The sequence below is a fragment of the Odontesthes bonariensis genome, chromosome 2 (genome assembly GCF_027942865.1).
Source record: "Odontesthes bonariensis isolate fOdoBon6 chromosome 2, fOdoBon6.hap1, whole genome shotgun sequence".
Classification (NCBI taxonomy): Eukaryota; Metazoa; Chordata; class Actinopteri; order Atheriniformes; family Atherinopsidae; genus Odontesthes; species Odontesthes bonariensis.
In genome coordinates this window covers 8,879,441-8,904,468 of record NC_134507.1, presented here as the reverse complement: position 1 = coordinate 8,904,468, position 25,028 = coordinate 8,879,441, and the positions used below count along the sequence as shown (strand labels likewise).

Sequence of the window (25,028 nt, the reverse complement as noted above, 5' to 3'; positions counted from 1 at the left end):
TTTTAGGACTAAGCTTGGCAACACTCCACCACCGCATAGTGAAATGTATTTTGCTCACGCAGGGTCTTTTAATAAAAACTCCTCTCCTGGAGTGTTTCTGTGGCCAGTTCTTCACACCGCCCAGCCCCAGCTCCTCCTCACTGCTCCAGCTTTCACTCCACATTTGGGAGCCATTAGCAAGCTGAATGTGAGGCTACTGTACACCCCCACACATAATGCACAAGGCCAGGAAAAGACAAGGGCTATAATACATCCTCATACAGGTGTGTGTGTGTGTACGTGTGTGAATCAGGACAAGAGAGTTGATATTGTCCTAATAAAAATGCCAAATGTTTTATTTCACTTTGATTTCTTTGTTTTACACGCAAGCGTTCTTTCATCCAAGAATATCACTAGGAACTTGAATTTTTTTGTTTTTCCCCCTTTTCTTTACCCAGGCGGAACATTCTCCAGATGGTCCTGAGGTAGGATACGGCTCCTTCCACCAGCAGTACTGGCTGGACGGGCGCATCGTGGCAGTGGGAGTGATTGACATCCTGCCTACCTGTGTGTCCTCTGTCTACCTGTACTACCACCCAGACTTTGCCTCGCTGTCTTTGGGCTCCTACTCTGCTCTCAGGTAAATTGCCAAGACTAATTACTTTACTTTACTGCAATTTGGCACCATAATTTACTTACACGCCTGTGCAAAATTACCCGAACGTCACGATGTTCGTAACTGCCGTTACGTTTTTTGCTCACCATCAAATGCAAACTCTTTAGAGAAGCAAAATTAAAAGTACGGACCACATAGAAACCCTGGGAAACAATAGTGAGTACACCTGTCATCACTGAAAGACAAGTTGGAAAATGTGTGATCACTTATAGCATCAAAAAATACAATTGAGAACATCTGTGATATCCAGTTGGCCTTACTAAATGGACATAACCTGTGAAGTGACCTGTGAGCTCCACAGCGCTCTCAGTTTTGGACCAAAGCTCCGTGTCCATCTGCATGGCATTATCAGGGCTCGACATGGAAACGAATCGCCCGAGGAAATAAAAGATAAGATCCTTGTGTGTCTGATGGTGCTGATCAACTGAAAATCAGCGGAAGTTGCAGGTGTATTTACATGGTATAGAACAAGCTGTACTGTAATAGCTGTGTTTAGAGCTGCAGTGAAAAAGACCTTGCTCTGAAAAACCAATGAGCGCTTCAACACTGGCTGATAAAATGACTCAAACTCTCAAGAAGCTCGGCAAAGGAGGAATATTCTAACATGATACCACTGATGAAATGTCTCACTTCTGTTGTATACTGTATCTTGTATTATGATTTGTGAAATACAACATGTGTTTCTTTATTAAGGGAGGAATTGCATGCCTCTCAATGTGGAGCATTGTCTTTGTCTTTGTTCTTTGATCGTTCCGTGCTTCCTATCCTTTCATGTTTGCCCTCCCCTCAACCTGCTCTCTTTTTTGGCTCTTCTTGATCTTTTCGCCTCCTCCCAAGTTTTTTTTTTTTTCCTTTTTCTTTTAGAACTCTATACCATAAGCACCATAAGTCTTCGGGTCAGCAAAAATACCTCTTTCTTCACACTTTATTGGTTGCGGCAGGGCTCTGTTTGTGGTTCAGCCGACGACAGTGCTCTCTTCCAAACTGAAATAAGAGCAAGCAAACGTACTCTTTAGGCACACATATCTGCCGTTTCCTGTAAAATGTAATTTAATAATGTGAGAAAGGTTTTCTAAGATATTTCAGTACAGATGTAGGAGACGGGGGGGATCTCTGCCTCAGGATCAGTGTCTTAGGTGTTTTGCGATGAGGGTTTCAAGTGTTTCGGCATGTGTGTTGATGTAATCATGCACTAAATCAGCGCAGCTGAGGTCAGAATATTTGTCACTGCTCACACAGAGGGAACTCCCTGGTCATCCTAAGTACACAGTCCCCCATCACTTATGCTAAGAGTCAGAGTCCAAGAGTAACACAGAGTGATGGGTGTGTGAGGGAGGCCTTGGAGAAGGGAGCCAGCACTAGTAAAATCCTCTCATTTGTTTACAGACACTAGTGCGCAGGTCTTTGATCCAGTCTGGACTCTCAGGACTCTACTTGGCTTTGTTGGCTCGGTCCAAAACCTACTGTAAAGCACGCAGGTGCTTCCGCCACCCCCTCCCCAACCATCTTACCGTCACATTAGGTGGTGTTCCCTCCTCTACAGCTAGCCAGCTAGTACACTCCAGCATATACAAATCACAGACTTTAATTGTAAGAGAATTAGCAGAACTTCGCTCTTTCTTAGTAAGAGAAGATCGTGGAAAGTTCTTGAATTTTTAGAAGTACCTCAGTCAGGGCCGTGACTTTTAGGAAATAGTTGTCCTTTCATGATTTAAAACGTTTCTGTTTGATTGTTATATCAATGTGTTACTCTTTAGGTGAAATGAGTATTTTGTTACAGTATAGTGCTGTGCATATAACCAACATCTGTGCATGTGTGGAAATGTAATTCAGCAGTGAAACGGGAGAGGGCGCTGTTGGGGGAACTTTCTTGCAGAAGTGTAGCTGCCACAGGCCTTGAGGACCGGAGGAGGAGAAGCAAAGGGTTGCATAATGAGGTGCCTGAGGGTCTGTATGAAGGAAACACAGCTGGTGTCCAACCTGGATCACTTTCTTATTTTCATCCCAATTCTCTACCCAAAATATTCAGTATTTGTTGTCAATGAATTTGATCCAATACTTTTTAGATTTGGATAATAGTTTCCTGGAAACCGTAGAACAGCTTCTAGACTTGAGTAAACCATCGTGGATCCAAAACTATTCTACATTTGAATTGCTAAAAAGAAAAAGAAAAGAAAATCAGCTTTTGAAATAAGTAAGTCAGAAAATAACGCAAATGACCTCGTAGTAGTATTTTTGTAGTTTTACTTAATGTAATGATTCCATAAAGCTTCAGTAAGCACCTCATGGTATGCACTGTTATGGGCCCTTTGTGTCTGCGTGTGTGTGTATGCACATCAGTATGAGCGAAGCTGTGCGGGAGCAGAGGGCTTGATAATTGGCTTGTGCTGGAGTGTCAGATGGCTGAAGAGGGGATAATGGCGGACTCAAGCTGCTGCCATGGGGGTGAAGGTGGGGGTGTGAAGGCCTCAAGTAAAGAGAGGGGGGGGGGGGTATGGCTTTTTGTGAATGGGCCCCTCGTCTCTCTTGACCCCCCCTCCCCCAATTCAAGCCTGCCGGGCCCTTTTGTGGCGAGGGGATGGGAACCCAGGAACCTGGCAGAAAGCGGGTGACCTTCTAGCACCTCGCTCCAGCAGCCTCTCTTCTCCGTCTTGACCCTCCTCTTTTATATTCTCCTCCTGCTCTCTGTCTCCCTGTGTCCCCCCCCCTCCCTCCCTCGCCTGCCTTGCTTTGTCCCATGTCTTATTTTGCAGTGCATCTATTTTATTTTAAGGCCTCTTTCTCTGTCTCTCAAGTATTGTAAGAAAAGGGAATTCTCCCCCTTCCTTTAAGCGGGTGAAACACAGAGCAGTGGAAGGAAGAGTGAAACAAAAAGGAGGAAAAAAAAAAGAGGAGCTGGAATTTAGTTATGGAAGAGCAAAGGAAACGGCAGAAGGAAAGGGGAAAATAGGCTTTCAGTTAAAGGATGCAATTAAGGAAGAAACTATTGAGGGAAAAATAAAGCAGGCACGACATTTACTGTATTTGAAGAAGTTGCATAAATCTTCCAAGTTCTAAATCTTTATTTTACACGCTTTCTCCCCTACTTTTTCAATACCTTCTTTTTTTTGCCTGAGGGGTCAACGCCGGCAGAGAGAAAGCAGTTGTTTTTGTGTAATGACATGAGAAGCAGTGAACGTCTTTTCTTCCTAAGCTTGGGCACTGCTCTAGTCAGAGCTGTAATTCAATTTGTTAAAGCCCTCAAATGTATGCTGTTGGTATTAAACTAACCTCCGAGAAGGATATGGAAAACATGAACACCAGTAGCAGTAACACCAAACGTCATGCATGAAGCCCTCGCTTTTTCCTCACAGTACCTTTATGAAAACCGTTTGTTTGTGTGTGTGTTTCTTGCCGCAGGGAGATTGCCTTCACCAGGCAGCTGCAGAAGCAGTCCCCCAAGCTTTTATACTACTACCTGGGCTTCTACATTCACTCCTGCCCAAAGATGCGGTATAAGGTTTGTGTTGTCTCGCATTTCCACACTTTTGTCCTTGTACAAGTAGCTCAAATGACCTTGGTGCTAAAACTTTATTTAATGCATTTAAAGGTACAAGAACTAAGAGTACATTTTAGAAATCAGATGGTTGAAGTAGAAGTCTTAAATACATTGCATGCACACACTTTGCATTATGTTGGATTACTAATCTAGCCCTCAGATCTCCAGTTTTGGCCTGAAAAATGGCACCAAAGTGAAACACGTGTTGCGGTTTTCTGACTTTAAATTCCATTTACTTTTCAAACTTGTCAGTATCATGTCTCAGTGAAATGTGTTTTCATGCTTTGATTAAGTTCTCCCAAAGTTTCAGATTTATTCTCAGATACCTAGAAAAAGAAAAAGAAGCATATTCATCCCCGCGTTTCTAATCAAATGTGTCAGCACATGACAACATTTTTAAAAAGATATATTTTAGATGATTTCCAAGGGAATGGGGTTCACTTATGTTCTTATCCAACATCTGCTTTTATGTAATATGTAGAGTTTGGAATTTATCCATACGGTTATGTAGGTTTGTGACATGGGAGGGATGCTTTTGAGAACCTAAACATCAGTTGTGTATCTGGTGAAAAGAATGTCATTAGAGAGACAGCGACACCTCGGAGCTCGCAGTAAAGAAGACGGGAGAAGATGTCACGGGTTGAACGAGGTCACATTAGCGACAGCCAATGTTACTCTTCAGGAAAAACTTTTCATTTCACATCCACAAATGGTATGAACTTCACTTTGACAAAGCAGCTGAGGTTGTAGCGTAGGAGTGTTTTCATGAATACATGATTCATCTGCACACCGCAGCCACGACTCACAAACATGCTCGCATTCAGACCAAACGCCACTCGAAGATCTATAGCTTCAGGAGGACGATGAAAGAAAACAATCTTTCCAAGTCTATCGGTTTGGCTAAGATTTACCATTCATTCTTCTCTCACTCATTCATCTACTAATTCCTCTATTTCACTGTCATTTCATTCAGATGTTCCCAGAGCTTGTTCGTGTCCATGAGAGCCTGATGTCTTGTTGAGGATTATGGCAAAGTGCCAAACCTTTTTACCCATTTGCATCTTGTTCTGGGGGTTTGCACAGTGCTTCGCCCAATTTTTCAGTTTGGGGAATGTGTGCGTGGAATGCACATGAGCGTGTTAGCTCTGCTTATGCGCCTGTGTGTCGAATCTTGATCGTAATGTTTGTCTGAGAACTCGCGCTGTTACCACAGCACCTTACCCCTCCTTGCACTGGCATTTACTACCCCATCCCCCATACTTTTTCTTATGTGTTTGTCATTGCAGCGTCTTGCTCACAACCTCCCCACTTCTTTCTATTTTACCCTTGGGGAGGAACATAGAACTAGGGTGAGAAGGTTGTCCAGTTCCCACCTTTGGACTCTCAAAATCCCACAGAAACGCACCCACGCTCAGACATACTCTCAGCACACGCAGTGTTTCGCTCTTCTGTGTGATTTGCATATGAGGCTCAGCAATTCATTAATGAACAGACATACTGGGGCATTGTTCAAGCCGGCAAGACTGCACAGTTATTGTGTTGGAGTTTTACTGGTTTCTGGGTCCCAAACCTGCTTCTTGCCTCTTTGAGGACCAAAACACCAGCACTTGAACCCTGCTGACGCCACTCAAATACCCCTCCCTCTCTGTATTTTGCCCACTTTACCTTTTCCTTTCCCCTCCATATTTTGCTCCAGGGACTCTGTGTTCCAACGCTTTCTGGGACTTTGCCCAAAACCATTTCTGTCCCGTTATACCGTGTATGCTGCAGCAGGGCAAATTTGGATAACAGCAGTGCCATCAAATTATCTGATTGTAAAGGGTGGACAAGATGATGTTTAGAGTGTGTAGAGTATCATTATGATGAAGACCAAGAAGCAACATTGACCAAGTTAAAAGCTGTCGTTTAGGAGCTGAGATTTTCTTTTTTTCCTCTTTTCTTTAGACTCATCTGATCTTAAAGGGTTTATTTGGAAGGGGAAAGTTCAAAGAAAAATCTTGATAGTACCAAGCATCTAAATTTTTATTCAAACGTATCTTTATTAATAACAACATGGCCTGGATCTGGATGTCACTGGAAATGTGAAAGGCCTTTAAATAAGCTAACTTGATTAGAGAGTTAGAACTTAAAACCATTGCTTTCTCTTTGAAATTTCACACAATTGTTCATTCAGTTCTCTCACTCCCTGAACATTGATGGAGCTTAATTGTCTATGTGACAACAAACCTGTCTCAATATGACAAACTTTATACAGTGACTCTGCACAGCATTCACAGACATGTTGCAGGTTTTACTTTTATCTAACTTGTTGTTCTTTATTCCCTTCCTATCTGCATGCTGCAAACGTATGTGTTTCATCTTTCTTTTTTAACATTTCGGTCTTGGTGGGAGGGGAACCCTTTCTGCTGGGACACATCTCTGAGTATCCCATTTGAGATGAGCTGAAAACTCCTTAACACTGCCAAAGGCAGGACATGGTGGTAGAGCAGCCTTAAAGGGTCCTTAGAAGACTTGAAGTCCAGCCAGGAACAGGGGCCCCGCCTGGCTAGTGTCAGACCCACTCTTTTGTTCTCAGAGCTGGGACTGAACGTCCCACAGAGTCTTGCTGCTTTGGCTGGTGGGTTCAGGATTTGACGTGACATCCTGCCCTTGGCTTCTGTCCCTGATCCTGTGGTCCTCCCTGGCTCTCTGATGTTGAGCTGCGGAGAGCAGAAGGTGAAGCTGTTGGAGGCTAAATGAGACCAGAGGTCTTGTCCCTTCTGCCACTCCTCCTTTTTCATGATGCCTCTCATATGATAAAGCTAACATTCATCTGGGTGGTAAGGCTTTTGTGACGTTAGAGAGTCAGTTGGAGACTTTTTGGAATCAAATACTAAACTCTCTGTGTTGACAGTGTTAGGCCTACACTTCATACAGAATATTTCAAGCTTATCTGGATGAACTGTGGTCGGATGCAAACAAATGGATAGTGCACAACCAGTGCTGTTTCGTGGGGCTCCAAGAACAAAAAGGCCATAACAAACACTTACTGTAAATTCTGGCATTTCACTTGTTATGTTGTCTCGATGTTACTATTATTGAGGATTTTAATTATTTTTATAAAACTTGCCTGTAGTTTTTCTGAAATACCATAAAAAAATATCAACAAGCGTCTTGGCCTGCACGCTAACCTTGTCTCACATTTCTTTTAACCTAATAGAATAAAACAATATCATTTAATAACATAATCATCCAGCTTCAGCAGCTTGCAAAATGCCTTTAATACCTATAATTTCACAAGCTTTTATTTGATATATGTCCACTTATCATTTTGGCCAGAGCAGAGAGAAATCCATTCCATGTTGTAGTGTTTTTTCCATCTCTCTCCAGAGGTGCATATTTGTCTGAGGACTTGTCTGTTTGAGTTACTTGTGAGGAGACTTTGATGATAACAAATGAAGCATCCACCCACTTGGCTTCGCCAATCTAGTACCTGGTCTTAACATTTCGAGGACCGTTCAAGTGAGGCGTACATGCACATCACATAAACACACATGCGCTTACAGCGTACCCAGTTATACCCTCTTGGTAAGGGACTGACAGAGTTACGTGAAGTGGCTCTTACTCTTGTTGTTATTGTTCAGTGAAAGAATGTCTCGCTCCGAGCCCAGGAAACCATTAAATTTTCCACAGAGGCCTAGAAGAAAGAAGGAGTTAGTAAAATGAGTGAAAAGAGGACAGATGGAGAGAGAAAGACAGAAAAAGGAGTCACAAAATATGTGCCAAATTAGAAAAGGAGGCAAGATGAAAAGGATTATTTGTTTCCCGCCAGTACTTCACTGACTTTTAAAGAGCTCTTTTGCAGCAGCTGCACCTCCGTTCCCTTTCAGCCCAACTCCTCCTCACCCACAAATAACAATACGCTGTCAGAGAGCTGGTCAGTTTTCTAGCAACAGCCAGCACTTTTCCACATGGCCAAAGCTTTTGAACTTCAACGACCTGAAATGAATCCATCCAGGTGTCAGGCACTGTGTGGAAGAGTGTGTTAGTGTACGACTGATGAAAGAATTTGCTTCTGTGCTAATGTTTGCCTTAATCAGTGTGTGCCTTCAGGGTTTTCTGTCACCTGCTGCATTAGTTTAGTGCTCATAGCATCAATTAGAAGTGACAAAGTACCTCCCATTTCCGGCATGTATACCGGACCTATTTTTTCTCTTAAAACCTTTGAGGTTTTTCTGTGTGTTGGGATCCATTTTTAGAATATTCTTGTACACTTACCTATCCTGCCTTCTAATTCGATACCTTTTCATTCCAAGTAACTAATCCAAAAAGAAATCATGGCAACATCCATAGGCAGAAGTGTAAATTGATGTAATGAATCTGCTTTCAAACACGTCTTCTTGCCCAGGTATGCAGTGGCAGGTTATGACATGCTAAAATCCTCCAAGGCACAGCTATCAGGTGCATGCATGTTGTTTTCACTCAAGGGGCCCCAATCAGACAGTATGCTATGTGTACGTGTGTGACCTCACATTCTACATGTCACTTGTTGAACATCTGGGCAGATTGAGAGTGACGGAGAGTGAATCTGAGGCATCCAGCGGCGGGCATTTCCCGCACAGGCCCCCATCCCTGGAAACCATGTCACAGTACACACCTTTTTATTTATTTATTTATTTTTTATAGGAAGCCTTGGATTTGTACATATGGGCATGTTTTTCGTGTGGATTTGTTTGTTTGTCATTATTCTGCTCCCAGTGTAAATGTCCTGCTGCTTTTACATATTTTGATGAGTTGTATTGAGAAGGTTTGCAGTGAGCTGCAGCGTTAGTTCAGGCCGTCGGCTTCCACTTCACAGATGCTACAGGTCCAGGCACAATAGAGCCACCCCTTTTTCCTCATCTTTTTTTTTTTGTTGTTTCTGTTCTTCTTTCAGCAACTGTTCCAAAAAGCAGCCACCATGCTGGTTGGGATGAAAGATTGATAGTGTCTGAAGAAACTTTCAACTGATTCCATTCAGTGATAAAACACATGGCAAACACATCTTTCTTCATTTAGTCTAATGTTATTACAAGGCTAACAGCTAGTACTGATTTTGATTTGTTTTTTTTCTCCAGTATTGGGATCCCATTTCTCCAAATGACATCTGCATGCTCACATGCAGTAGGTTGCAATGGCTCAAATCGAGGTGGTACAGTACAGCAGTGTAATGTGGTATGAGCCTTCTCACAGTATTTATTTATTTTTCATTTCTTTAGCTCTGACTTTCTTTTGGCTGTGCTCTTTTTCCTTAGCTAAAGCAGCAATTCGCGTGGTTTTGAGAAAGTATTACTATTAGTATTACTACTAATATTACTACGCCAGCAGCACTAGCAATCAGCAATCGCTTGCCCATCATAATAAGATCAAACCCAACCAGGCCCATTTTCTGCGTCTGTGTAAAATATATAAGCGAAAGCACAGCCATGTTGCTGCCTTCCAGCTCTCTCCCCTCCCCTGTCTTATTTCTGAACCTTTCTGAAAGAAACTGTTGTTTGATTTAACTCGACAGGAGACCACCAACAGTGGACCTCTCAGTAGAAACATTTGTTTAAACTTTTTAAAATTTCTCTCCTCTTTTATGCCTCATCATCTCTTTTTTCCCCCCTTCTACCTTGCCATGGTTGTGTTTTTAACAAATCATTAACAGGTTGCAGCATGGTCGGGGAGCAGCCACTGCTTGGCACCTCCTATGAGGAGCGTTGACAGTGTGAGGGTCTGGGGGAGCAGAGTTCAAGGGGTCGGGTCAGGCAGTTCAGTCTTACTGCTTGTGGTAGGACAGAGTTGGGGGACGGCGGGTGACAGGAGGGTATGAGGGGGAGGTCTGAGGGTCACAAGGGCAGAAATGAGAGTTTGGAATTGATGTCACTTTGAGCTGATCCAGAGCCCTCTAGCTGCCAGCTTGAGGTGTTTGCCTTGCCATTAACTTCACCGCTATTTATTTTCAAACCTGCAGCTGCGCCACTTTGTCTGGAACTCCTGGTTTCTATATGGCAAGGGAACGCATTCAGATCTTTGATAAGCAATGCTGGAGAGAGCATACTTCTCTCCTAAATGCAGCTAGATGTGTAGACTTTGTACGGCTAGAGATCCTGGGTTTGGTCTTTCAGTTAGAGGTCTGAAGTGGGATTTCAAGTCCAAGATTAGGAGCTGCGGCTCTGGCTGTGAGTGTGCTCTCGGTCAGGCAGGCATAACGGCTAGCTTTGCCCATAAAGACGAAAGGAGATAAAGAGATAAAAGTGCCCAGTCTGAGAGCTGATGCCCATAAAAGCGCTGCCATTGGTTCTCAGGGCTTCGTCGAAATGTGATCCTGTAAAAATATTTTCTCCTCATTAACCTGTCATCCGTGGAGCCGTGACGCATAGCCAGGCGAGGGAGTGCTGGGACAGAATCGGGTGGGTGGAAGGAATTGTGGGGGTTGTCGAGGGGCCCAAGGGGGAGACTTACCAGCCTGGATGCTTTATTTGAAGGTCGTCCTGTGGTAATGTGTTGAGTAGGGTGAAAAGGCCCTGGTGGGCCCCAAGTGTTTAAACAGCAGCAGTTAGCGTAAATCTTGCCAAATGTAGACCTCATATATGTTCAGGGCCCTCACACACAGACGCACAAATGCATATTATGTATATAGTGTCACAGAAGTGGTGAAAGTATGTCTGCCTGAGACACTACTCTGATACACAGTTTGTTTTGACATGTCTTTCAGTGGTGCTGTTCATCCAGCCTGCTCGGTCTTTAGTGTTATTTGTCTAGCTGCGTGTGTGTTTCTGTGGCCTGCACTGTTTCCATGTGTCCATCAGCAGCCCAGAGGCGCCGTGGCCATGCCCTCTTGTCTGGGCAGAATGTATGTGTGTCAACAGACTAAGGATGATAGAGGGAGTGCATTGTGAGGGCTATATGTTTAGTAGAGTATGGATGTAGGGATCAGGGCCTGTGTTTATTGCTTTTTCTCGAAGACTGGCTGAGTGTGACCCTGGGTCAGAGTGCTGGCCTGGGCCAGAGTAGGTTAGGCCTGCCTGGCTTTGGGTCACACTAGGCCTCTTTGTATACTCTATGAGTTCAGGCTGAATAACATACTGCAAAGAGACCACAAATGTGGCATGTTGACCTTATTTCTCTTTGGGTCAAATGCCTATTTATTTATGAAAGCGCTTACTCAATATCCAATCCTGGTATAATATCCCATTCACTGTCTTTATCTTCAACTTGCTGCAGTATAGAAAACAGGCTCCTTTTTGTTTTTCATGTCTCTTTGCCAAAGCCAAACAGAGCAGGGTCTAACTTTAGTGACATAATATATTTTGTGACCATCCTTACGTCATCTTGGAGCCACTCTGTCTGTGTAAGTTAGGTGTTCGGTTGGCCAACAGATTACTTTTTAAATTGATGCTCTTTCGTGTAGAGATTATTTTTTTTAATCTGTGCTGATAGTGTTAACAAAACAAAAAAGAAGTAATTGAGGCTGCATTCAGACATTGCTCACAGTGCCTGACTTGTGCAACCACAAACATACAGCGATACCTCAGTTGGAGTGGGGTGCATAAAAACTCAACTGGAGAAATGAGCAGGAAATCAGCTGCAGATGTGAGTGTAAAGTAATGGAGATGGAGGCAGGGAAAGCTTCTTCCTCGAACACTTAGTCCACCTTCTGTCTTTTGGTCTGCTCGTTCTAAAAGAGGATCGCTATGAATCCTTGCTGTTAGGCTGTAATGCACAAAGTGTTTTCATCCTCACAAAGTGTCTGCAATGTAACATGTGACACCTTTACTATGACACAGTTGCTGTATTATATAACATTGGGAATAATATTATGCACTAAAGCTGCTTTACTGGTGCCAGGAACATGGAACTTCACTTCTGATCCAGACGATGTGTTCTGAAACAGACCGGGCCGATGTTTTTTTTTCGAGCTGAAATCGGTCACATTGCGAGGGTTGCAGATTTGTGTTTACTCTATAAAATCAGTGCTTAACAATTTTTCAACAACCAGCGGAGGTGAAAGACACTTCTTGTTGATGGCCTTTGGTTTGATAAAAGATGTGTCCAAACATACAGTCATTTGTCCGCCTCCTTGTCAGAGTGGGGGGGGGGAGAAAAGAAGCAGAAGGCAGAAGAGGTGTCGATTTTCATGAGGATTCCTTGGCTGCAACAGAGCACTCCATTTATGGCTCTGATTAATTGCTTTTCATATAAATCATAGGTATGGGCCTGGAGCATTGTTCCCCGTGTCGAGGTGTGTGAGAAACCATGACAGAAATGGGACAAAGGGTACAAAATGAAAGGGAGGAGCGAGGCGACAGTCAGTGTTTGAGACGTTGAGCTGGTAATAAAGATGACTCTGACAGCAGGGCCCCTGCTATCTTTATGTGTGGAAGGCCTGTGTGGGCTGAGAGGAATGAGTGATGCCGTGTCACAGAGGAGCCATCATACATCTGCAAAATATCGTGAAACTGTAAGTCAAGCCCCATTGATATGTGTTTATTTAGTTCGGATGTTTGAGGCTGTGTGATTGTTTACGCTAGTGTTTATAGCAGGGCGGCTTGTTATTCAAATAAGGATGAGTAATTTTCCTCTCCTAGTAAAGTTCAGTTCATTGGGCAACCTGCACTGTTGTATATTGCTTTCCCATAAACTGACCCCTGCTCGTTCATGAACTAACACACTGCAAAACGCCAGATAAATAACACCGTTGGCGCTCTTGTAAACACATTCTCCATCTTGTTGAGTACAGCTCTCTATATTCTCTGTCTGTTTTGTTCTCTCGTCTTACTCCCCCATATTTCCCCAACGTTTCTTTCCAAGCATTGCTCCATCATCCCTGGCTTCCAGAATCCTCTCACAGTGCTGGGCCCCTCCATTCTGGCGCTCAAAGTGCTCCTATCATTTCCATCAGCTCGCCTCAGTCCATGTCTCATTGCCGTTAAATACTATCCCTTCGCTCATCTGCACCTAATTTTCTCTTTCCCCTTCTCGTCTCCTTCTCATTTCTCACACCTCTGATGGCAGCCAAGTCTATCCGGCGGAGTTTTCTGCACGAGTCCCCCTTTCTCCACTATGTATGTATATATATTTTTCTCCATCCTCCAGCTCTCATCGTAACTAAATGGACCTTTCAGAGATTGTCATCTGTATCACCTTCACATCCGCCTCGATGTGTCAGAGTGGAAAGGAGGGAAGGAAGGAGTGATGGTGACGGATTGGTCTAAGTTGGAGAATTCAAGCAGTTAGAAAAAGGAGAAGAGGAGCCTTGGAACATGGGTCAAACCAAAATGTTTTTATTCATCTGGAAGGCTTTATTATATGCCAAAAACAGACAAACAAATAATAGACAAACACTACATGTGGCCCCTTTACACCACATGCCTCTTAGCTATTTCTCCCTCAGCCAGTGAAGTGGCTGTAAACGTAGACTCTGCAGTCGGGCTTCTCACTGACCAATTTGAGTTTTTAGCAAACCATTACTGCATTTTCCACTGGTCTTGAGAACTGTTACATAAAGAAATAGATTTTGGTGATCTAGCTCTCTGAATTACAGGGTCTTCTCGCCAACCTGGGGAGGGGAAAAAAGTAAGAAGGAAGATAAGGAAAGTCAGCGGTGATCTCAGTGTTCACATTCAGTCCAGCAAAGCAAAGAAGCTGACAGATGGATGGTGGCAGCAAAAGCTTTTCCTTTTTTCTCTCTTCATTTTCCTTCCCCTTAGTCCAGACCACTAAAAGCCGGGTCCTCTCATTCTCTTCATCGTGTCTTCTTTTCAGGGGAGAATTGAGGAATTGTCCACGTGCCATAACCAGACTCTCTGTGTCATTTTGGTTAGGACTGAGCTCTCTTTCTGACACTTGAAAGCAAAATATCATTTTGGTCTGGAAACAAAATATAGGCTTGCAGAAATCTGCTTTTTCTTTTCTTTTTCTATTACAGATACACACTGACACAAGTAAAAGCATGCAAAACCACAGCCTCATTTGTTAATTGAATAATAGCTAATCAGTTGGTTTGTCCTTCCATGTTTTTATTCTTCAAGTTCAATGTTTTTCCGTTAACATTTTTCTTTCTTTCTTGTTTTTGCTCTGTCTCTTCCTTCCCACCTCCCTGCATTCAGGCTGTGCATTCAGGCCGTGCATTCAGGCCGTGCAGCTACGTGCACGTAGCAGATAAACACGCGTTCCACAGCGTTTCTGCTGCCACGCAGGTGTGTGCTCTGTGTGAGGACGTGTCTCTCGGTGCTGAAGGAGCCTATAGAGGAGAGGCAGAGTGTGAGAGTGTGAAGCCGATCGCGCTGACAGTTGTAGAAGGCTGTAGGTTGTTGGGACACGGAGAGCATCCGACGAGTATGTGCATCCATTTCGGCGATGCGTGCGTAAAATTCCACCGTCATCCGTCTGTTAGCAGAGGCACTTAAAGCATATTAGTGTTTCCTGCTTGGCTCTGAATTCCTTTTTCCCCCACTTTCCTACAAGTTGGCATTGGCTTCTGTACTGTTTGTTTGGGTGATGGGACTTTTTTGTCAGTACAACTTGAACAAAATGACTTCACAAGGCCTCTACAGAGCAGATGAAAATGCATGCCGTGAATTTAGCAGTTCTTCTTTTTTTTTTGTCTTTAAAAGCAGCTTATTTAATTCACATGGCCTCACGGACTGCATGTAAAAACAGGATGCATTTCTTTCCATATAGGACCTCTGACAGATGGCGCATCGTTACACCGCTTTGTCTTGCCTACTTATAGCTCATTTTGACAACTGTAATTTGCGTTTGATTTATTTGTGTATGAACTGTGTGTCGCAGAACTGCTAGTGTCTTTGTCCTACAGTTTAATGTCACATTCACTATAAATGAGACTATAAACACTTCTTGTGTGTTGAGGTTGCGCAGCAGGCCCGTTGCAGACGCCTGCTTGTTTACAGAGCTTTCTCAGCGGTTTGCATTTGTTTGGAGCCATATGATAGAACCCAGGTCCCTGATAAAGGAGCCTCTCTGTTCATTCAACCCCTTACCCATTTTCTTTTCTATGCCTCGCAGCTGTTTTTGTTCAGCTCGGTTTACTTTCCATCCAAAATGTTAGGTCAAATGCAGACCTGTAGACATTTCACAAGCACACATTACAATATGCTGGCGTGTTTACATTTCCTACTCGACACTGCAGACAACAGTCCTGGCATGGAGAAGTATCAAAGAACCTAAACAGAGTGGAGCTTGATCCACGCATCAACCCTCATCCTGGCTCTGGGGTCAGTTTACAACACGTCAGATCTTTAACTCTGAAGACTGACTAGTATGTGTGGAGATGGTTCCAACAAAGTATTTAATCTTTTAGGATCAGTTCACCAAGCCTATGAGCTAGCACATAGTTGATGTGGCTAAGTAGCCAAGATGATGTTTTTCAAAATGACGTTTATTTACCAGTGTTTCAAAAAGCGGGGCATTTTTGTATTTGTGAAGGTATAATAAATGTTCAAAAGTGTGTTTTTTTTTTAATTTTTTTTTTATATATATATATATATATATATATATATGTATATATATATACAGAACATATGTATAATTTTAAGCAATATTAAGCCTCCCTGTCTCTTTCTGTCTTTTTCTATTTTCCAGGGGCAGTACCGCCCTTCAGACCTCGTTTGCCCAGAAACCTATGTCTGGGTACCGATAGACCGATGCATACCCCAGCTTGACAGCTCTCGCTATGCTCGTTTCAACCAAGACCTTGATGCAGGTACAAGTTTTGCAATGCTGTAATTCCCTTTTTCTTTTTTTTTAGCATTTAATGTTTAAACTGTAGAAAACCGCATTATTATATTTTATTTGAATGCATTTCTAATATTATGACGTTACCAACAACCTAATTGTGGTGTGTGGGGAAGATTAAAAAGCCTGTCAGCTTGTGGTTACCCCTTCTCCATAAACAGCCACTGATCAACAGCAGTAGGAGATTTGAGGGGACAAGAATTTGATTGTTGAATAGACTGAGACGGATAGATGGAGGAAAGAGAGCGAGTGATAGAAGAATAGATGGAGAGACCGATCCAAATATTTAGTGTAGATGGAAATGACACGGATTGAGGCCGCTGGCTGTAAGCTGGCCCCAGAAGAGAGATAAGTACAATGAAATGATTCACATGGAGGCAGAGCAGGAAGGAGGATGTGTGAATGTGGGAGACAGAAGTAAGATATTATTGAAGTGAGGTCGTGCCTACACTTGCCACGCAGACGTGATAAGCAATGCAACTGATGAACTTAAAAGGAAAAAGCTTTTCTCTGGCATGTCCCTTTCCATTGCCCTCGAATTCTGAATGACATCATTATCTGTAAAGAATGCAAATCTGAAATGTCATCAGAAAATCATTTTTTTCAGATTTTTCTGATTTGTTTATATTTATTATTGACTGAAGTGGTGGTGAGAGCACCATGTCCCACCCAGGATGGAAAATAAAAGCTTTCGAAAGCCTTTAAGCATGCTGGTCATTTACAACACCACCATTAACAGCTCAGCCAGTGGTAGCACTGACCTTTTCTTGTCAATCTTATCACTAATCCCTGAGTAGGCAAAAATGACTGAGGATAAGAGTTCTCGGAGTTGTCAAGTTTCACTGTGGCCAGTGGATGTTTGTGTGCTTGTGGTTCTTGTGGTGCCTCCATTCCTGTGTGGACTGTTGATCTTGGAAAGGTCTGGACATTATTTCAGTCCTTGCTGTCCAAATGAAGTGGTTTGCTCTCAGTCCTGCTGCCAAGCTGTGCAGTGGAGCTGTGGTCAAAGAGGCTTTCTGCCAGAGAAGTGATGGGATGGAGATTTCTGTCCTCACCAGAAACGCATCCAGTGGTCAATCAGTCAATAGGTCAGCTTGCTCTGTGTTATAGTCGGTCATGTTGCAATTTGTTTTTAACTCTTGGGGGAGTCCAAACGGCATCTGATAGTGTGGAAATCTCTTATGTACATTTTACAAACCATCTGTTGCAATTTCATTTTAAAAAATGAAAGTAAAAAGTTTGTGAGTAACTGTTTGTATTCAGATCTTATTGACTGTGCTTTATGAAGCGAGACTATCAAACCATGTTTGTCTGCTCTTTGATGACTTTGCTAAATCATTCCAACAAGAGACAACATAAGTGGTTCATAAGCTGACTCGCAACAAGTTTGTTCAATGGGCAACCTCCTTATTTTTTTGTTATTTGTTTTTTATGTTTAAAACGGAATCGTTGGCTGAGTTTTCATTGCCGTTCTTGATTTGGAATCAAAAGATGTGAATAAAGAAAAGGTGAATGGAACTAGTGCGCGAAAAAAGTTCAAATGTTCGCTTGAGGTGGTTTTTACCTGCGTTAAAGAAGACTCTATGCGTATCGGGGGAATGGAAACTCCCTTTTGACCTGATAAAGATTCATGACATGACTCAACAGCTGTTTCCAGTGTCAGCCAGTCTACAGTAAACTCACATGACTGACCAGCATCTTCCCAGATATATCCCACACATTCTGAGAGATGAAAGCAATTCCTGAGGGAAAAGAAGCTTCCTATTGTGGATGTCCACCACAGTTATTGTTGTTTTTACCTGAATAACTGTTACATTTGCAGCACTTTCCAGTCATGTCACAGGCTAACAGTAGACAATAGACACTCTTGAACACACAACAACAAAAGAGAGAACATGACCCTGAGATAAAAAAGGTTCTGGATTAAAGCATAAAAACAACTCAAACAACTCAAAGACTATAGATCAAACTTATTTATAGTCCAGTCCTTGTACCTGACCATTTACAGAGGAATGTTTTTGTGAAGCCACTGACACACTGGCCAATGATTCATTTCAATATTAAAAAGGCTCCTACATATTTAAAGGGGTGAACCAGTGTTGTGTCTACATAGCACAATGGTTCAAAGAACCAATTGTAGCTTAAAAAAAAGATGCATCATTTCTTTAGATTTTTATGTGTTTCTCCAAAATATGCCCAAGTTGACACACTTTGAAAGACATGAAAAAGTACTTTCCACCAATAATGTGATTCTCAGAGAACTATTAGCTGAAAACTTGGTATATCTCGGCATGATGTACAGTGTGTCCCTAAAAGATGTAATGAAACGGGACAAGTGAAGGAAACGGCCAGCATCCAAAGAAGAGCACAGTACTGGTGCTCAGGTCTCTGCACTGTCTTCCTGTCGCTCAGAGAATAGACTTTAAAACAGCTCTGCTCGTGTATAAGTCTCTTCATGGTCAAGCGCCAAAGTACATCTCTGACATGTTAGAGCCATATGAACCAACTCTGAGACTCTGAGAACCTCAGGGAGGGGTCTCCTGCTGGTGCCCAGAGTCAGGACTAAACAAGGTGAGGCTGCGTTTCAGTTTTATGCTCCTAAAATCTGGAACAGTCTTCCAGAAGATGTGAGACAGGCCTCAACCCTGACAATGTTTAAATCCAGGCTGAAAACAGTTCTGTTTAGCTGTGCATATGACACCTGAAGGTATTTTATCTGCACTCTTCGCTTTTAATTTGATTAATTAATGATTTTATTTGCCTTCTTGTGATTTTACGTAGCTGTAAAGCACTTTGAATTGCCTTGCGTACGAATTGGGCTCCACTAATAAACTTGCCTTGCCTTACTGTTTCACCATAATTCTCAGCAAGTTTCCTTTCTAACCCAGGTTTGTTGTACAGTAAGTCCTTTACCCTAAACTCCCAAGTATCACCCCGGGTGAGCAGGTCGCAGTCTTGTCCTAATGAAGTGTGTAAAGACAGCTAATCTAAAGTTTACACAACTCTCTCCTCACGCCGGTTACGTGCTTACTGCTGACACATTGGACGCCCAAGTGCCTCATTGTGGCCTCTAACAAGTGTTCAGACAGCGTGTGCACACACATAGACACAGACACACATGCTGTGTATTCAGCACATATGTAGCATCTCTCAAACACTCACTATCAGTGTTTGTTTACAGAGAGAGAAGTTGGGGCATTGGCCGCACAGCAGTATAAACATTTGCAAAAAAAAACGTGGGACCGATGAAGTCTCCACAGGCGCCAATCCATATTCACAGAATTCCAATTTTGCATTTACATGTACTAAGAGGAGATTCGTATGATGTCATTTTATATCAAATCAAAATCAAATCAAATTTATTTGTATAGCACATTTCATGTACAAAACAATTCAAAGTGCTTCACATAAAATAAAAGCATTGCAGCAGGGAGTGTAAGAAGCATTAAAAATACATAAAAGAATATAAAGAGAAACAAATAAAATAATTTAAATTAATTTAAAAACAAGCAACAGTCTAGATAAATTAAAAGATATCGTGCAGATTTCATGCATAGACACATGAGTAAAGAAATGTTTATTAACCTGGATTTAAAAATGTCTCCATTTGGTGAAAGTTTAATCTCTATTGGCAGTTTGTTCCACTTGTTTGCAGCATAACAGCTAAATGCTGCTTCTCCATGTTTAGTCTGGACTCTGGACTGGACCAGCTGACCTGAGTCCTTGGATCTAAGAGCTCTGCTGGGTTTATATTCTCTGAACATATCACAGATGTATTTTGGGCCTAAACCGTTCTGGGATTTGTAGATATGTCAAAATGCAGCATTTTTATCCCATAAGCCTCTTTTACATATTTTACATACATCACATAGGGTAGAGCGCGCTAACTGGATGGCACCGGCCCATAACTCTCAAGCCACCAACCTTTCCCACTATATATTTTTTTTCTTTTACAGTATACTCTTTCATATCTTGCTGTTCACCAGGCTTTTCTCCTCCTCAGCCTGACATTTGCTAATGTCCCCACTCCGAGTGGAGGGGACATAGTTTGTTTTCCCATAATGCAGGGGGTAGTTTCTTCTCAAATGCTCTTTCACTACATTGGAAGCATGCTTCCTCTCATTTTAATAACGGTAACATGCTTTACAAAGGAAGGAAATTCTCTCGTTGCTTCCTTTCAACACAGAGGTCAAAATTCACGGAGAACCACACAGACTCTGTCTCGCTTTCAGTTGCAAACACAGGGGGATTGAATCCAGGTCTTCAGCTCAAAGAGCAGTCCTCTCACACACTACAACACGGTCTTGGCCTTTTCCTTTTCAAAGCTAGGCCCGAGTTTTGAATTTTCTGCGTTGGGTCTTAGGAAGTGGCCGCAACCCGATGGCCTGCCTTTGACCAGCGTCCGGTGTTAAGTAAGCGCTGTGAAAGTTTGAGATGGATAGGAGGAGAGAGGGGAGCGTGGCGAGGTGTCAAGGCCCCTAGCCTCAGCCCTGACCCTCTTACTCCCTGATCGACCCTCACCACTCCTCTTCCTCCTGACCCTTGAACTCCAACCTCGAAGGAGCTGCAACCTCAGAGCGGCGTGTCACTGAACGTCCGGTGGGCCCGACGCGAACACAGTCTGGAGCCACTCAAAATGAGAAGAGGCACTGGTGGAAGCCGAAGTGAGTGAAGAAGAAAAAGGGAAGTTGTTTACGTGAGGAGCGGATGTTTGCATTTCCTCGAGTAAGAGGGAGAGATGGGACATCTGCTCAGTGTTACTGTCGCACTTAATGGACCATCTCGAAGCTCCATGCTGCTCTCCACTGTGTTCTGGGATATCTTCACCAGTGCTCGACAAGTATAAGTTTGGGTCACTGTTGTAATTGGGCTGTCACCCTGATGAGGAACACAAGGAGACACATGGTGCCTGGCCCGAGGGAAGCTTCAGTTAGGAAGCATCAGACGTTTAAATATTTTCACTCTCATCCCCTCAGGATACATTAATTCTTCATGGACCCAAAATCTGGTCATATGGAAGTTGCATAACATGTTTACATCTTTTAAAATCTGTTTCCCCACATGGTAAGACTTAGCTTACTGCTGATTTTCTTCTTTTAAAAGTCTGTTTCAACCATTTTTTTCAGTTGCATGACTCAGCAGTTTTATCCGGAATGGGGGAAAACACAGTGGTTAGGGCATTACTCAGCGGGGAAATGAGGCTAATAAATAAAACATGAATCTACAGTGTGGTTTCAAAAATTGTAGTTGAAGTATGAAAATATCTTTGTGGAGATGGGATAGCTGAGAAGCTTCAGGCTGTTATGCTAATACCCAGCTCTCCTCTTTCCTTTAGCTTGCTTTTTAGATGGTGCCCCTGCAAGTTAGATGATCCAGTGGTGTGTAACCTGGATATATATCTATATATATAAACTTAACTTTGAAATATATTAATTAAAATTTAATTAGAACTCTCCAATGGGTGAGAACTTACGATGCAATCACAAATTGTGTTGAAGTAATCCGATGGTTTTCTATATAGATGTTCTACATTATATGTTTTGCGCATTCTGCAACCGATGAATGTTTTGGAGAAGATGAGGGGGATATCAAGTGACATGGAAAACTTAATGCTCAAAATGGACTTTGAGACTCCCGTGCGCTGATACCCGTGCATTGCATATTTGGGTTCGGCTGGCTCGGTCTGCTCTCCCTGCTGCGCTTCCCTTTGCATGTGCTCTTGGCGCCAGCTGCGGGCAGCTTGGCGCAGCCTTTCGCTCCTGGAGGCAGCGGTTTTTAGTGTCAAAGCGAGGGTCAAAATTTTTCACCCTTTTTTCCATCTGACTCTCCAGAGGGCCGTTCTTAGCTTCTGAAAGCACACACTTTTGAGATTAGCTGTGTTTTTTGTTTTACTAGTCTGATGGGAGCTGGCAGTATATGACTCTGGAGCTGATGAGTTCGGTGGGCCAGCAGAGTGCGGGGCCCCGTAAACAAGACCAACAAACTAGCCTGCTCACGCACCACCGTGACTCCGATTTTAGTGCGTAGGGGAATTGAATCTTGGCGGGGGGGGGGTGTTTGCTTTCTGCTCCTCCAACAGCCTCACAGAATAATGACGCATCTTTGCCAAGCCACTCAGAGGTTAATTCAAATAAGCCAGGGGAAAGTAAGAACAATGTTTATTGCGTTGGACTTGTCTACACTGATGCTTATTATGTTTTTATATGTGCCCGCTTTTGTCTAGGAGATGCTCGGGCGCTGAAGGACGTGGGCAGAGTTCTGGTGCTATACAGACGGACCGTCATGCCCTATGCCGCCTACAGCCGCAAACGTAAGGGCCCCACCGACGAGACAGTGGTGGAGCAGTACGCCAGCCTGGTGGGCCAGGACTGCGCTGAAAGGATCCTGCTCTATCGCTCCTAAACATGGAGAGTTTTACCATGGCACCTTTTAAAATGTGGAAATACAAACTTCCCAGCAATGTCTATTTTTTTTTTTCTCTGTCTGTGCATGTCTTTGTGTCTCTTAATTGTCTATAAAAGTGCTCTCTGCTGCCTCTCCCTGTAGCCTCACCACGCTTACCTCGACACATGCAGGAACGATGCAGTAGCAAATCACTATCTACTCTTTGCATGTACCCAGACACATAGATACGTTTTATTAGTCAATGAAACATTCACAATCCATCCTGTTTGTTTTTTATGCATCCTTCCATTGACTTGCTACAGGGTTCAGTTCCCTGATTGTTGTTTATACAGTATGGTAATCCACTACTTAGATTCATTAATTTTTTTTTTTTTTTGCACCATCCTTAATCCTTAAATTCTGATCTTGTTAAAGGGCAACTAGCTACAGGTGAATGTTTTTCATTTTAGTCGACGCAGGTTTGGATTCATGTCAGCATAGCCTCTTGAAGAGCATGTTTTATTTTGCTTATCTTAAATTCTAAAGCTTCAGGCTGCTGCAGACTACATCACCAAATTGTAAAGATTTCATCACTTGAGTTAATGTGAAGAAAAACAGACAGTACTCCATGTTTTTTTTTTGTGCTTTTCTTTTAATATGAACACTGCTCTTTTTTGTTAAACCAAATAAAGAGGTTGCATACTGAATCGATGGCTCTCCTTTGTATTAGATTTCTAGAACTCAACCCTGACTACTCGAGCTGGCGGATTGTTGTCAGTAGTCCCTTTGCCGGCACAAATGGTGTCAATTTTCACACATACAGTAGCAAGCTTGTATATCCAAAAACACATGCGTACCCCATAGATAAGTGCCCGAGTTAGACATGAGAAGTTGGATTGGACAAAGCAACAGGTGTTAGTTATATGATCTGGCAGAGCAGAGGGTGTAAGCAGTCACTGCCAGGCCAGAAGTCTGCTGAGTTCCTGTTAACATGCAGGCTTCTTGTCCCGAAACACAGATACACGGCACATTCCTTTAACCACACAAGCCACAATGATCTTGGCTGCGTCTTGAGATCTTAATCCGTTTACAAGACGCAGTAAACTTTGCTTTTGCTTTTTTTTTTTTTGAAAAGAAACAGGCTTTGGGTGACCTCCACAAATATTAATGAAAAAATGTTCTGCTACGGAGTTCTAGAATGGATCAGAGGACTGACATACCCAGCTGAAGCTATTAGTGATGTACTTTATAAATATTAATATAAGTCCTGCTGCCATATAAACCACTTGGAAGAGTGATTTAAAAAAAAAAAAAAACTAGAGTGCCAATTTTTGATTGACACCTCACTTGAGACTATAGGGGCTTCCATGTCATGTGCACAGGCTGCAGTAGCCAGAGAGAGTCTGTGCATGTTGCTCTTCTGCCGCACTGTAAACGGGAGCTTGTTTAGGGCAAGCTCTGTTCAATGGCCACTCCCAGGCCCGATAGGACAGATGCAAAGTTTTTGAAGCTGTGCTCATAGCTGCTTTGTGCACTGTTGCTGCAGAAATTAACATAAAAAGTTGAACTGAGAATTTCCTAGAATGGTGCATCCTGCAAGTTTTGCCCTGCCGTTTGTGTGAAGTCACCTCAGGCCAGTGGACAGTCCTTCAGTGGGGCCCAGGACACATTCTGTTCAGTGTACTAAACAAATGTGGTTCAATCTGAATGCTCTGTCCATCTGCTCTGAGCGAATTCAGACATTTACTTACGGCTTGTCTCAGTATTGTATATCTTTTTTTCTATCAATTGATAGGCCGTATATAAAGAATGTGAAAATGTGGGGAAATACTGCAGTGCGCTAGTGAGAACGCTTCATCGCTGCATCCATAAATTCATGTTCAGTACCCCAGTGTTTACAGTGTGGTAAAAAGAAGAGGTGATGCAGCACAGTGGTTAACGTGTGCCAACATTGAACAAAAGAAAAACAAAACTGTTTTCAAAGTCAAAAATCAAAATGAGTGCACTCGTCTTGAGCGCCAAGTGTAAGCACAGTGTCAGCATGACCTCGTACTAGACTGGTGTTTGTTCAGCAGCTCTGCTCTTTGGTGCGGCCTGGCCTGCTACACAACCAGCCAGCCAGCCTCCCTGTCTGCACCTAATCTTGAGAAAACAGTGCAGCGAGTCAGTCTCTCCAGTTTAAACTCAACCTGGGTTTAAGAGCAGCCTGTGTCCTCAGGAATTAAAACGGATTGACAGGCTAATTCTCCAAGACGGGAACACTGACGCTGGATAGTTGCCACCTTGGATTCACTGCTTCTCTCCCACATTAGGCATGCTTCTTCTGGGACTTAATGTGCACACATGCTTTGCAGACGGACGCACACACTCCTGGCACTGTCGCGAGCACTTTCAAGTTCTGGTGGACTGCCGCACAAAAAGGGTATGAGCCAGTGCTGTGGTGGACCTCCTTCTTTAAAAACAAGTGGCCTGGACTATAGGCGGCTGTTTTGTAACGAGGCCGTAATACCGCAAGATGTAAATTGTTTCACTGCTCATAATTCTTACTAAGTATGAGGTCTGTGATGACCACGCTCTGCTGCTGAAGCACTGTTCAGCCAAGGGTCAGCAGGCGTAGAATCAATTGGCCTGGAGAGAGTGCTTCATCTTCATGTCAGACCTCAGTCACAGAGATCACTCAAAATCTTTCTT

General features: G+C 43.0%; 1 protein-coding gene across 3 annotated transcripts in view; it reads left to right on the top strand.

The window, feature by feature from the left end:
* ate1 (arginyltransferase 1) overlaps positions 1–23,044 on the top strand; it is a 47,080-nt gene extending 24,036 nt beyond the window's left edge. For all 3 annotated transcript variants that reach the window (XM_075475790.1, XM_075475782.1, XM_075475775.1), the window contains 4 exons: positions 438–619; positions 4,055–4,154; positions 15,801–15,921; positions 22,177–23,044. In XM_075475790.1, coding sequence (XP_075331905.1) covers positions 438–619; positions 4,055–4,154; positions 15,801–15,921; positions 22,177–22,355 — 582 coding nt within the window. In that variant the 3' untranslated portion in view covers positions 22,356–23,044. The remainder of the gene's footprint in view (positions 1–437; positions 620–4,054; positions 4,155–15,800; positions 15,922–22,176) is intronic.
* Positions 23,045–25,028: the final 1,984 nt, after the last annotated feature.